This window comes from Musca vetustissima, unplaced genomic scaffold, assembly GCF_032173495.1.
Source record: "Musca vetustissima isolate MV318-11 ecotype Yass unplaced genomic scaffold, APGP_CSIRO_Mvet_v1 utg49225, whole genome shotgun sequence".
Lineage (NCBI taxonomy): Eukaryota > Metazoa > Arthropoda > Insecta > Diptera > Muscidae > Musca > Musca vetustissima.
The window spans coordinates 1-15,899 of NW_026884749.1; the positions used below are offsets into that span (position 1 = coordinate 1).

Consider the following 15,899-nt stretch of genomic DNA (forward strand, 5'->3'; position numbering starts at 1 on the left):
TATCCGAAAAAATAGACCTATATTCATAATTTTTTGTGGAGAGATTTGGTAATTATTAAGAACTCAAAATACTAAATTACAGCTAATTCGGCGGAAAAATACGTTCAAAACCCCCAACATACTGAAACTTAGGAGGTACCGTTATATGGGGGCTACCAGAAAAAGTGGACCTATATTTATAATTTTTTGTGGAGACATTGAGTACCCAATGTACCAAATTTCAGCGAATTCGGTTGAAAAACGCGCTCAAGAACCCCAAAATACCGAAAATATGGGGGTATCCTTATATGGGAGCTATGCCTAAACGTGGACCGATAAAGCCCATCTTCGAACTTGACCTGTCTGCAGACAAAAGACGACTCTATGCAACATTTTGGCGATCTATCTCAATTCATTTAGACGCTAGAGTGATTACAACAGACAGACAGATTATATATACTTTATAGGGTCGGAAATGATTATTTCGATGAGTTACAAACGGAAAAACAAAATTAATATACCCTCCATACTATGGTGGAGGGTATAATAATGTTCCCGATCATTTTATTTAATTGGAATCTCCAATATGTGACTCCTGGAGTCTATATTATGAAATTTTATATTGATTTTGCAGAAAATGTCTTTGGGCATATATTTTAACTGGCAAAAGGAATCAAGATAGACCCATGAATCCTTTTGATAATATGCATAGAATCACTTTCTGAGTTGAGGAATTTTCGTCCGTCCGTCTGTTGATGTTCAATTGTAAACAAAGTACAGGTCGCATTTATAATCCGATTTTGATGAAATTTGGTACAGCTCATTTATTTGGCCCAATGATGAACCTTATTGAAATTGGTGAAAATCGATTAATTGTAAATGGTGTATCGAAGCCCCAAAAATCTCTTGATTTGTGAACCAGAACCAATTTGACATTTAGGGTTCTGAAATGGAAACACACCCTTCTGTATAAAACATAGTTATTATATGTGAATTTGTTTGCATAGTCCCTATATATGAATTCTGTACATTTTAGCATCTATGTGACTGAATATTCGATTTTCTGACTCTCAGTGGCGAAATGATAATTTTAGGTCCATATTCTGAAATGTTGGGTATTTTGAAGGTCGTTTCTTTTTAACATAACTGTTAATATGCCCTAGAGATGTAGATGACCCGACTCCAATGTAATGACCCGAATTTTTATTGGTTCATCTTGGTGTAGGCTATACATTTCTTTTGACCAGCAGAACTTTTTTTCATTTCGACCTTACGTATTTACCCTAAAATACCTCCCATAAAAGACTTATGAACCTACCGTTATAGCCTAAACTACATTAATAAATCCCCTACTTTCAATACTTACGCTCTTTGCGGCACAGTGGTATCCTCAATGACAACATTTTCAGCAACGGCCATATCGCTGCCCTCCATTTCTGATGTAACTTCCATAACTAACTCTTCGAACTTCTTACCAGCTTTATTTGAATTTTTCGGAGATTTTGAACGTTCTCGACCATTTGTGGCGGTATTAGAAGAATTTCCATTTACAACCTTATAACCACCGCTACCACCATTACAATTTAATGCCGATCTCTGAGATTTATTTTGTGCACCCGTAATATCAGGATTCAAATGGGGAAATTCATCAAATTTAAAATTCAAAAGCCATGATAGATTACGATCCTCAAAGTCGGGATCATTGTCTATGGGCATTTGTTGATTGTGTAGTGATGGTAAGGATTTTCCGCATACGGGAGATGATTTGGAAGTGACGTCATGGGAATTGGAAATGTATTGTCTGGGAGTGGATTGCATATGCTGATGATGAGGATTAGGATTCGAATGGGTGGTGTTGTGACGCTGTTGCTGTTCGACCATGGTTACCAAATTTTCCTCATGCGGTTTCAGGGATACCGTGGGATTTAATTGGGCGATTTCTGTTTGCAGTGTGGAATTGTACCTATGATCGAGTTCCAAGAGATCAGTGGCCTGCCAATTATCTCCATTCTCTGCCTCAAATTGTTGGCTGTTGGTATTTACACAAATGGCTGAGGGTGTGGTAAAACTAGGCTCGCCATTGCTGAGTATATTATCCCCCGATGTTGTGGGCACCAATAAATTCGCATCATAGGCAAAGAGATCATTTATGAATGCCGGATTATTCGTCATGATGTTAAAGGTGTTGGAACTGGTGCTGGTGACATGGGTGACCTCCGCAGAGGAAGTGTTGGAGGTGGTCGGAGAGGTCTGGTTATTCCCATTAATTGTTGTTGCATATTTTCCTGGTGAAGATGTGGAAATCTCGCAGCTATTATAAGGTGTCGATGGTGATGTGGTATCCGGGGTCATTTCATAGCTTTGAGGATTTCTTCCCTCCTCCTGCTCCTCCTCTTCATTGTGCTTTTGTTTCTTCCATGAATTATTACTATCACTGTTTTGATTTTCTATATTCTGATTTTCAGTTGGGCTGATGTCATTCTCATCGTCGGGATATTTACGTTTTAAAAAATCACAAAATTCACTTTGACTTTGGTTATTGGTTGAGGGACCGTTTGTAACGGGCATATTTAAAATCATCTTCTTCGAGGAATGAATAAACACACACACAAACAAGAAGAAGAGGACTAGAAGTGTTAAATAATTTTTTTCTAAGTTTAAATATGTCACCACTTGTCACTTTTCATTTCATGTTTTCAAATTAATTTTGTTCCCTATCAGCTTATCTCAAATAATAGTAGGTGTAACCGTTAACAGAACGTTTCCAAACCGTTTAGGAAAAAATGTTGTTGTTTACCTTTGCCGTGTTTGTATCGAACTGAAATATCCTTTTTTCCACAAATTTCCTTTTTCCACTTTATTCATTCATTCATGTCGCCCTTAAGCGGCGACGCATCCTATCGTAGCGTATCAATTAAATTTCACATCAATTTTGCGCAATTACTCTCAGTAGGGGTTTTCGGTTGTCTCTCTCACTCTCTCTGATATTCCCAATTCTCTCCTGTCCCTAGTGTGCACAGTGGTATGGAAACCGAAAAATGTGAAACCAATTTCGTTTGGATTCATTTTATTTTAATTTTGATTACTTCTTAATTCATCCCTTATCTAGTCCTTTTTTACGAACTATGGGGAATAGTAGATCAAGTAATCACCCTTCGGATCAAAATTGACCAAATAATTTCCCTAAAAAAGGGTTATGGTGGAAACACAATTTCACCTGGTAGTGACCATTAAAGATATCAAAAATCGGTCGAAGACCGACCAGGAGCTATGTCAAAACATGAACTTATATCCTCTGAGGAGTTTTTTACCCGAACATGGAGCTCAACTTTTATATGGAGGGCATATCAATTTCAAAAACAATGCAAATAACCCTTCCTCCATTAGGTGCATATTCAAAATAACTAAAATCGGTATCAACCCGACCTTCGGGACAGGGGATAATCTTAAAAAATTGACTCAAATGGAAAACTACATGCCGCGAAGTTGTTAACCTCTGAGAAAACGAAATTCCTAATAACAGACACATGGGTTGAAAAATTCGGAGATTAGGAGATTCAACATATCGAACATAAAGCGGAACATTTATAGTGAGCTCATACCATAACATGATCCCATAGGGAATTAATTCAACGTAAAAATAATAAAAATTGGTCAAAGCTCAAGCCTCGGACCGTGGATTATGTCAAAACATGGTCTTACATTGCCAGCCAGGAGGTTTTTATTCTCTGAGAAAACTAAATTACGGATATTTTGGATGGAAAATTCGTCTACGACCTTCAACATAGCGAACATACATCAGAACATGAGAACTGAGATATGAATTTATGTCGAAACATTGAATTATATCATATATTATCTGCCGAATATCGAACTGGACCTTTATATGAAGGACTTGTCCGAACAAGCACCTATAATGAATTAATTCGATGTTAAAAACAGCCCAAAAGAAATCCCAGTACAATTTGGAAGCCCTGGGAAATCATCTGAATAGGATTCTGGAATAAAATAAAAGTAATACAAACAACTGAAAAGGCGTTAAGTTCGGCCGGGTCGAACCTCTAACATAGATATAATGACAGGTACAGGAACATACCACTCCTTCTGTTACCTCCCACACAGGGGCAAGGCCTAAATGCGGGCTATAGTACATATATAGTTCATTATCGAACCTTACATTCTAGTTTTTTATCTCGAACCAAATCCAAATCTTAGAACCAAATCCGATAACTATTTTAATATAAACAAGTGAAAAAGTGTAAAGTTCGGCCAGGCCGAACTTTGGATACCCTCCACCATAGCTATACTGACATTATTAATTTTTGGTAGGGAGATTTGTTACCATATACGACTACAAAATAGTACAGCGAATTTGGTTGAAAACGCCCTCAAGAACCTGAAAATACCGAAAATTGGGGGTACCCCAATATGGGGGCTACCAGAAAAAGTGGACCGATTTTTATAATTTTTAGTAGAGATATTTGGTACCACATAAGAACCCCATCTACGAAATTTCAGCGAATTTACTGTTGCGCTCAAGAACCCCAAAATACCGAAAATTGGGGGGTACCCTTATATGGGAGCTATATCTAAACGTGGACTGATAAAGCCCATCTTCGAACTTGACCTGCCTGCATACAAAAGACGACTCTATGTAAAATTTTGGAGATCTATCTCAATTTGTTTAGAGGCTAGAGTGATTACAAAAGACAGACGGACATGGTTATATCGTCATAGAATTTTACGCCGATCAAAAAAAAAAAAATAAATAAATAAAATAAATAAATGCTTTGTACCCACCTTACTGTGGTGGAGGGTATAAAAAGGGGGTTATATGGGGATTACTCCAAAAAGGGGGGGTGGGCGAATATTTATATTTTTGGTGGGAAAATTTGTTACCATATACGACTACAAAATACCATACAACAGCGAATTCGGTAGAATAACGCGCGAAAGACCCCAAAATACCGAAAATTGGGTGTGCCCTTATATGGGGGCTATCCGAAAAAATGGACCTATATTCTTAATTTTTTGTGGAGATATTTGGTACCTAGTAAGAACTCAAAACCTAGTAAGAACAAAAACTATGGCTAAACGTGGACAGATATATCCCATCTTCGACCTGCCTGTAGACTAACACTGTGCAAGCATGGGAACTGGTGCCCTTGTTTACTTTCATCAATAAGCTCGTTCTCCACGTTCTCTTTTTGAAAGTCATTTCATATGGCGGTTTCTCAATTACTCTCCGAGGATTTTCTCTCTGCACACCTATACTGTAGACAAAAGACAACTCTCGGTAAAATTTTAGCACCCTATCTCAATTCCTTCAGAATATAGCGTGATTCCAACAGACGGACGGAAATGGCTAGATCGTTTTGGAATTTTACCCTGATCTTTATAGGGTCGGAAATGAATACTTCGATGAGTTAGAAACGGAATGACAAAATTAATATACCCTCCATTCTATGGTATAGGGTATAAAAAGGAAGGTGGTATGAACAACAGACAATATGCAGTTTGAACCGAACGCTTATCCTAAGTTCCATTGATCCTAAGTTCCACTTTCGAAGCAAACAACTTTTTCAACTAGTTATATTATTTACAAGAAGGAGATACATCAAAGATCTGCGGAAGAAAAAAAATTCCGCATGCTGGGGACTAAACATGATAAGGACTCTAAAAAAATCTATACCCTTTAGAAGTTGATGGTGGAAGGGAATTTTGCTAATCTATACCGCATGTTCGCACAATATAACCGGACGATCTTAAGGTATCCCTGAACCCCTCATTCTCTTTTACAGAAGAAATATCTTTGAACTGAGTTCGAAAGAAATATTACGATCACTCCCTTCGAGAGTTATCGTGCGCAACAGCCGGCTAGACAGATATTTGTAAATCGACTCCAAATTATGTGGAACGGATTTGGTTCAAAGAAACTCGAGGTCTTCAAACTAAGTTTTCGATGAGGCAAATTTTTGTCGCAGCAAAATGTATACACTCTCATTAGCCATAAGGCTGAGGGTATAAAAATCGACTTATATGACGACCCATGATCCAGATAATGAAAAGAAAATCTGCATCCGAGCGAGATGACCGAATTGAAATCCAAAAGGAGGCCAGTAAAAGACTAGACTAGAAATGTCAAGTAAATAAAGAACACATTGGGGACCCAACGTCGATTATTACATCAATGAGTGGATAAGGAATCCAAATCGTTAAATTCTCTCACGTCGAACTTTTTATTTTTTTTGAAAAATCTTAAGGAACCAAAATAATAAAAAATCTGTTGTTTCAATCCCATTTGAGCTAAAATCTAATAGTTCCACTTGTTTCACTTGGATAATACCCCACTATACACCCCCTTAAAATCTGAAATTCAAAAGTTGTCGTCACTTCTATCAGAGAGAGAGAGAGAGAGAGAGAGAGTCTCCCGCGGACATAACCTTCACAATACATAAAATTGGCGAAACCTATATATGGGAATTGTTTTAAGATATAGATTTATAAAATAATTTTCTTCTAGAATTATTTTTAACCGTAGATTACCAGATTGCTAAATTAATGCGTCTTCGACCTTCAAAATAGATTAAATGGTGCGGTAGTCTTATATAGAGGTTATGTCACAACGTTGATCTATATAACCAGTAAGGAAAGCAGCAAAGTCGGACTGGGCCGACTATATGATACCCTTCACCACTTTGGGTATCAAATGATATCAAATGATGTATCCTGACAGGCGACACCTTTTCGAAGGAACATTGACATAAATTTCGACGAACTTAAATATGTGAACCGACTAACATCAATCCATACACTTGTCATTCTGCCACCTATGTTAAATTTCATTACAATCGGGTAGATTTAGAGACGTTTGCGTACAATGGGTGAAATTAATGTAAATCGATTTGGGGCAAACTTGTTACACGATATTCGGTATGCCGCACTGTTAAAATGCAATATCAATTGCAGAATTAACATGAAGTAGGTCGAAAATATATATGAAAGCGCTGTCTGAATCTGCACCAATTTCAATTAAACGCTATAAAGTCATTCTAGTCTCAATTTGATATGTTGTGCAAAAATTCGTGCCAAGTGGACAAACATTACCTAAAATCGGAGGAAAAAATATATGGGAGCTATATCTAAATCTGAACCGATTTTCAGGAAACTTATCACACATCATTCTAGACTCAATGCAGTATGCAATGTCACATTTCGTGCAAATCGAAATAAAAATCGGAGCTTTGGTGCATTATTTCCATAAAATGGGACGAAAATATAAATGGGAGCTATATCTAAATCTGAACCGATTTTTTTGAAACTTAGCACACATCATTCTAGATTCAATTCAATACGCTATACCAAATTTCGTGAATATCGAAATATATATAGGGATTTGGAACACCTTTAACATTAAATCGGACGAAAATATATATGAGAGCTATATCTAAATCTGAAGCGATTTTTACGAAACTTAGCACACATCATTGTAGACTTAATTCAGTAGGCTGTGCCAAATTTCGTGCAAATCGAATGATATATAGGGACTTTAGTACACCATTTACAAAAAATCGGACGAAAATATATATGGGAGCTATATCTGAATTTGAACCGATTTTTCCCAATTTCAATAAGGTTCGTCCTTGTGCCAAATATATGAGCTGTGTCAAATTTCATCCAAATCGGATAATAAATGTGATCTGTACTTTTTTACGGACAGACGGACGGACATGAATAAATCGACTTAGAAAGTGATTCTATGAATATTCTCAAAAGAAACCATGTGTCTATCTCGTTTCCTTTTGCCTGTTCCGAACATATGCACAAATTGAGAATCTAAAATTCCGAATTATGTATAGCTGTATCGTTTTAATGTGGGTCTTTGATGTCGGTTACATGGAATATATGTCAACAAATGGACTATATATTGACAATTTTCTGCGAGTATGTACTTTATCTTCTAAGAATCCGAAATGCACTTTGATCGGAAAAAGCTACTAGGACACTCCAAATGCCAATAATATTGTGATAAAATTATATAGAGGTTATCAAAAAAATTCACCCATATTGGACATTGTTTTCAATCAAACAGGCTGTAATTTTCTATTTGTATTCTCATAACGGTTCCACCACATCTCGCACTAAAAATTATTAATATTGACCCATGTCGAAATTTTGAGAATTTTATACACGTTTATCGATCGAATTTGTCTGCAATTTGGTATTTTGTATTCTCATTGGCTGCTGTCCAACCGTACTACCAAAACATATCAATATTGATCTCCGTTTCATAATAGGCCCATATAACGGTAGACCGACTATTTGACATTTTGAGAATTTCTATAATCTTTTTCTCACGTATTTTCGGTATGTTCAAGGTCCTATGATAACCTAACTTTTCTGCTAAGATCCCCCATTAATTTTCGATGTTTTGATTGCCATCCTCATGGTGGAGTGTATGAAAAGTTCGGCCGGTTCAAACTTAACATTGTTATTACTTGTTTATCCAAAACATTTTTACACGATTTTCCCGATTTTTACTAAAACACTGTCCGCACAAGACAAAAAAAAAAAAAAACCGACGAGAGAACACATGCTCAGTCAACCTGAGCATTTAACCAATTTCCTCTTTATTGCCTTTGGGCAATAATTTTCCTCCCTCATTAAACGTTTTCCCTGTAAATGCCAACTATCTCCACGGTTCTCTCGCTTATTTGTCTCGATTTAGCCCTGCCATTTAGGGCTAACAAATTAAGTAGAGAATTTCCAATGCCAATATTTAGAAGAGTAAACGTTTAAACGGAAAGGACAAATGAACGAAAGAGTGACTGACTGCCGACCGGCCGACCATATGCTTTGCCTCCTTTCCTTACACAGGGTGTTGCTGCCCTACAACTGATATCTTAAATGTTGAAATATTATTGCTGTTGTTGTTGTTTCCAATCAGCCGTGTAATTTATTTCTCATCGTTTCAATGTTGTTGTTGCAATTCGCCGACCTGCCAGCAGTGCGTTCGTTTATCACAAACAGGTGTTGCTTTACATGCAAAGGCAGCCACAGCACCACTACCACCACAAGGTATACATTTCAATGCCTCCACCTCCAGTAAGGAAAGGGAAATGAAAAAAAGGACAATCGTCATCCATTGATAAGGAAACATTTATAGGCTAATATTTGTCAAAAATGTGGTGGGGTGGGTGCATTTTTCTTGGTATTTGAAATCGAAAGGAAATGTGATTTAGTTTTTATTTTTGTTGGCAGGAAAGAGGGGAAAATTGTATTGAGTTTGTATCAGAATGCTCCAAATTCCAAATTTTGCTAGGTAGCGACATAGATGACGTTATATAGGTCTTCGTTAAAGGTGCTCAATAAACAAAGAATGTTCTCCTGGTCGCCTTGAATCTAGAATCTTGAAATTTGGGGTGAGGGTCGCTCTTAGCCAAAAAATATCAAATAAGGCGGGGTTTTTGGAAATTCGTACTGGAACGGAACGAAAAGTACTAAATGTGGTACCTTTTGTATTTAAGGAACCGATAGAGCTACAACTCTTAAATTTTAAACCAGTAAGGAAAGTAGTAAAGTCGGACGGGGCCGACTATATGATACCCTTCACCACTATGGGTATATTAAACAGAACAATTAACATGAAATTGGATGAACTAAAATATGTGATATTTATCGAAATGTGAATCAACTTAGATCAATCTATAAGCAGGTCATTTGTTTGTTACAATGGGACAAATGTTGGGCCGTTGGGCTATGTCTGCACTTCTAGAAAACTCAACTACGTTATTCTATGCTCAATTTTATACGTTGCGCAAAATTTCATGTCAATTTGACAAACACCATTTGCACCGTTTACTTAAAATCGGACGAAAATATATGTGGAATCTATATCCAAATATGATCCGATTTCAACGAAACTTGTCACAGGTTGGGTTATACTAATTTCAGTACGTTTTGTTTCTATCAACCATATACTAGTTCCTTGGTTCGTCAATTACTTAAAATCAATCGATCTATGCAATATTAGAACTTTGGTACATTATTTACATTAAATCTGACAAAAATATATATATATATATATATATCTTAATCTGAACCGATTTTCACGAAACTGAGCACATATCATTCCAGGCTCAATCCTGTATGCTATACCAAATTTCGTGCAATCGAAAGATTTATAGGGACTTTGGTGAATCTTTAACATAAAATGGAACAAAACTATATATGGAAGCTATATCTAAATCTGGACCGATTTTTACGAAACTTGGCATAAAGCACTCTAGCCTCAATTAAGTACGTTATGCCAAATTTCGAAATATATATAGGGACTTTGGTGCACCATTTACATAATATCGGACAAAACTTCAGTACGTTATGCCAAATTTCATGCAAATAGAAAGATATTTAGGAACTTTGGTGCATTATTTACATAAAATCGGACGCAAATATATATGGGAGCTATATCTAAATCTGAACCGATTTTCTCGAAACTTAGCACACCTCATTCTTGACCTAATTAAGTACTTTGTGTCAAATTTCGTGCAAATCGATGGATATATAGGGACTTCGGTGCACCATTTGCCTAAAATCAGACGAAAATATATATGGGAGCTATATCCAAATTTGAACCGATTTTCATCAAATTTTACACATATTATTCTAGACCTAATTCATTACGCTGTGCCAAATTTCGTGCAAATCAAAAAATATATAGGGACTTTTGTACACCATTTACCTTAAATCGGACGAAAATATATATGGGAGCTATATCTAAATCTGTTCCGATTTTTATGAAATTTTACACATATTATTCTAGACCTAATTCATTACGCTGTGCCAAATTTCGTGCAAATCGAATGATATATAGGGACTTTGGTGCACCATTTACAAAAAACCGGATGAAAATATATATGGGACCTATATCTAAATCTGAACCGATTTTTATGAAATTTTACACACATCATTCTAGACCTAATTCATTACTCTGTGCCAAATTTCGTGCAAATCGTATGATATATAGGGACCGTTTACATTAAATCGGACGAAACTATATATGGAAGCTATATCTAAATCTGAACCGATTTTTCCCAATTTCAATAGGGTTCGTCCTTGGGCCAAACAAGTGAACTGTGCCAAATTTCATCCAAATCGTATCATAAATGCGACCTGTACTTTGTTCACAAAAATACATGGACGGACAGACGGACATGCGTAAATCGACTCAGAAAGTGATTCTATGCATATTCTCAAAAGGAACTATGGGTCTATCTCGATTCCTTTTACCTGTTACAAACATATGCACAAAGACATAATACCCTGTACCACAGTGTGGTGAAGGGTATAATGAGGGTCACTGATAGAGTGTAGAATAGATGTGTTTTTATTTAGAGGTATGGGAGACTTTATATAGGTCTTCGTTTATAGTGCTCAATAAATATAGGAAGTTCTTCTGATCGTCTAGAAGCTAGAATCTTGAAGTTTGGGGTGAGGGTCACTCTTAGTTCAAAGGTGTTAAATACGTCGGGGTTTTTGGAAATACGTACCAAAACGGTACGAAACGTACTAAATGTGTTACGATTTGCATTAGAGGAACCGGAAGAGCTAGAACTATTAAATATTAAATAAGGGCCACTTATGCAGTGAATGATAGATGTACCAAAGGCTTATTGGAAATTCGAATTATAAGTATCCGAAAAGTACTAAAATGTACTATATTTGGTACAATTTCGTATCATGTGGATGGGTAGAGTTACAAACTTGGAATTTGGAATGTGAATCAAGGTTGAAGAAGTAGGGTCGATATTCGAAGATGGTTTTGGAAGTTAGTAACCATTTATACCAAAATTACTAAATCGTACTAAATTTGGTACAATTTGAATTTGAAAGCAAGAATGGAGATGAAATCCTGAAATTCTAAATTCTCATTACCGTCGAAGTGTAGGATTGCAATATGTAGGTAATTATGGAAATGGTTTTCGTATGTGTACGAAAAGTACTAAATAGTACTATATTTGATACCAGTTGGATTTAAGTGAACGGATAGGTCTGGAAAACTGATATTTGAAAATAAGATTACTACTGCTTTGTACAATTGAGTTATATAGGTAGTTTTGGAAATTCGTACTTGTTTGTACTAAATGGTACTAAATTTGTTACAATTTGAATTTTTAGTTGAATCAACAGAGCTGGAATCCTGAAATTTGGAGTTAGGTAGGTTGGGGTGTAGGATGGGTATATGTAGGATATTTTGGAAATTTGTACTAATGTGTACTTTATTTGGTACAATATGGATTTGATTGATTTGGAGTTAAGATCACTCTCGGAGTGTAGGATTGGAAGTTTTGGAAAATTCTATTAATGTATAGGTACTAAATGGTACTAAATTTGGTACAATTTTGATTTACGTAAACCGATAGAGCTGAAACAACAAAATTTGTTGGAATGTAGGATTGCTGGTACGGATGTTATTTTGGAAATTTGTACTTATGGTACTAAATGGTACTAAATGAAAAGTACTAAATTTGATTTGGAATTCTGAAAATGGGAAATACGATTTCTATTGGAGTGCATGATGTAGGCAGTTTTGGGAAATTGTACTTATGTGTGGAATTTGGAGTTAGGATTATACGGGTGTACGATTGTGATATGTAGTTTTGGTAATTTGTACTTATGGGTACTAAATGGTACTGAGTTCTATACAATTTGGATATATAGCTGGTATAGTAAACATTTGAAATTAAGATAACTGTTGGAGTGTAGAATTTGGATTTTGAATCCTTGTTGGGGTGTAGGATTGGGATATGTAGGATGTTTACTAAATTCGTACTAAATGGTACAAAAATTGGCTGAAATTCTGAATTTGGGAAATAGGATTCTTATTGGATAGTTAATCAAACGCATCTACATCTATATCTAAATCTGAACCGATTACTATAATTATACCCTACATAACTATGTTGTCAGGGTATTATAGCTCTGTGCAGCAACAAAAGTTTGTAACGCCGCGAAATATTGGTCCTAGACCCACCATTAAGTATACCGATCGTCATATTTCGACAAGCTGAGTCGATCTAGACATGTGTGTCCGTCCGTCCGTCCGCCTGTCCGTCTGTCCATTATAATTTGTAAACACGATACAGGCCACAGTTATGGACCAATCTTCAAGAAATTTTGCATGTAGGATGGGTTCTGGTCAATGAAGACCCCTATTGTTTTTAATAAAGATCGGTTAATATTTAGGGGATGAAATGGACCAAATACTTAATTTGTGTCGGTTTTTCTGGGGGCTCCAGAGGCCGCAGTTATGGTCCGAATATCGTGAAATTTTACACGGAGAAGGGGATCGGGCCAAAGAATAAGCTTGCCTCTTTTCATAAATATCGGTCAATATTTAGTGGGTCAAATGGACCCTGACTTTTGTGTGAAAAATTGCAAAATTTTTATTATAGGGCGTATATACTTGCTCCTGAAGGACATATACCCGAGAAGTTGATAATATATCCAAGATGAGTTGTTGACCTTCAAATTGATACCAATTATGTGGCGGTATGAACTCTGATCTGGGAGTTATACGTAATTAGGTAAAGGTGACTATGTGCATAGTATTACTATTACTCCATTAGAGGACGGAAATGTCGCGCTGATCGCTTTAAGATTGTACATGAAGTTCCGATTATTTTAAAGGACGGCGCCTACAGTTTTCGGTGAAGTTGAGATTTCATTCTGGGGGTGCAATGAACCGAAAACTTTAATTTTGTCAGATTTTCTAGACGCTCTAGAGAACATCACATATTTTACAAGGTGAAGGGGATCTGCTCAAATACTTAGAGCGGATGTTTAGATGATGATCGGTCAATATTCCGAGGGTCAAATCAACCAAAACCTAAAGTGATAATTTTTTTTTATTAAAAGGCGTAAAAATTCACTTCAAGAACAAAATTTTGGAAAATATGCCAGGTTTAGAAAATGGAGCTGTTGACCTATAATCGATCAAGAGGGTGCACATATCACGAAATATTGCCCAGTCTCAGAATATAGAACAGCAGAAAGTTTGCTTTTCGTGGTAGTTGTGTAGGGTTTCATATGGTCCGCCCCGTCCGACTATACTGCCCCGCTCACTGGTTTTATAAAATTTGGTTTTAGGTGATCGAATCGAGCTGAAATCCTGAAAATGGAATTAAGATTACTGTTGCAGTGTAAGATGGGGGTATGTTTGAAAATTCGTACTTATGTATGCTAAATGGTACTAAATTTGAATTTGGCTTAGCTGGAATTCTGAAATTTGGAAAAGGATTTTTATTGGATTGTTAAGGTATTTGGTAAAATTTTAATTTAGGTGAACCTATAGTGCTCGAGGATCATTACTTGGGACGAATTAATTTTCTCTAAGAAAAACCGCCGTTCATACGGCAAGTTATATGTACTTTGGAAAAAAATGATCTGATAGAGTAGCTCATATTTGAAAATATTGGATTTGGCACCATGACTGGATCATTGTCACTTATCGTTGCTTGGGTACGAATTTATCGGTAAAAACAACAAGCATATTGGCTAGACCCCATAAAACAGTATGGTCCACTTTGAGGTATTTTGAACGATTTTAACCATTTGCCTTTAATTGTCTTATTGTAGGATAAAATAATTGTTTGCATACGTCCATGTTTAGACAAAAAATCCCATGCACATATGCAGAACATACCTACCGACTTTAGCTATATCGAAGGTGTCCCCTTTTTCGAACAGATCCCGTCCCATTTTTTTTGTAATTTGAAGGTTCTAACCCCAGTATCAGATTGACTGTCATTTCATATTTTCGTTTTCAGAAGATTTTCAAAATCTCGAAGAAAATATGTTCATACAATTCTCATATAAAAAATCCCGCCAAACTCCAAAGTACATGCTCTTAAAGATACTGATTCCTCTATATGAAGGTAGGACAACAGCTAAATTAATTGATTGATTGTCCTCTAAAAAAAGAAAATGTGTTCACCTCAACAAAATATTGTTTTCTTTTTGTTCTGTAACTGGATTTATTTATACGGAATGGTGTGAATCTGCAGACTATGAATAATATGATTAAAATTAAAAAAAATCCCCCTCCTCTGTTTTCAGTGCAAATTAAACAATAATTAACATTTAATGATTGCTGTCAAATTATTGATCATATTCCGTATAAATATTATTCACAATAAAAATTCGGAATAAAAATATTCCCCTTTTCAAAAAGCTGTGATTAATCAGAAGGAAGATTTATCGAGAAAGATATATAAATAAATATCAAATTAAGGGTGCTGTAGCTTACGTAACTCATTCCACATAATTCGAGGTGAGTAATTAGTAATGAAACCAGTAAAGAAAGCAGTAAAGTCGGACGGGGCCGACTATATGATACCCTTCACCACTTTGGGTATATTCAACAGATGGAATCCTAACAGACGTCGCATTTTTGAAGCACCTCTGCAACCTATACTAAATTTTGGTCTGATATAGAGTTGTTTCTTACAATGGGACAAAATACATTTAAAGCAAAATATCGAAATCTAAACCGATTTCATCGAAACTTGTCACATGTTAGGTTACACCTATTTCACAGTATGTTTTGTGCATTCGACCACATTTTGAGTTCTTCATTCACTTATAAATCCAAATTTCACGCGAAGGATATATAGGGACTTTGGTGCATCATTTACATAAAATCGGACGATAATATATATGGGAGCCAGGGACGTACGCAGGGGGGCAGCCCGGTCCCCCCGAAATGAAAATTCACAGTAAATTTATGTTTGCAACACCGATTTTTTTCATTTTATACTACCGCCCCCCAAATGAAATCCTGTGTACGTTGCTGATGGGAGCTATATCTAAATCTGAACCAATTTTCCCGAAATTTAACACATAGATTTCTAGACTTACTT

General features: G+C 36.1%; 1 protein-coding gene across 1 annotated transcript; it reads right to left on the reverse strand.

The window, feature by feature from the left end:
- Positions 1-1,345: 1,345 nt before the first annotated feature.
- On the reverse strand, positions 1,346-2,547 carry LOC133331725 (uncharacterized protein DDB_G0283357-like; the record flags this gene model as incomplete). The annotated part of the gene is made up of 1 exon (XM_061540102.1): positions 1,346-2,547. A coding segment is annotated over exon 1 (1,202 nt), but the record flags the coding sequence as incomplete, so codon positions are not given.
- Positions 2,548-15,899: the final 13,352 nt, after the last annotated feature.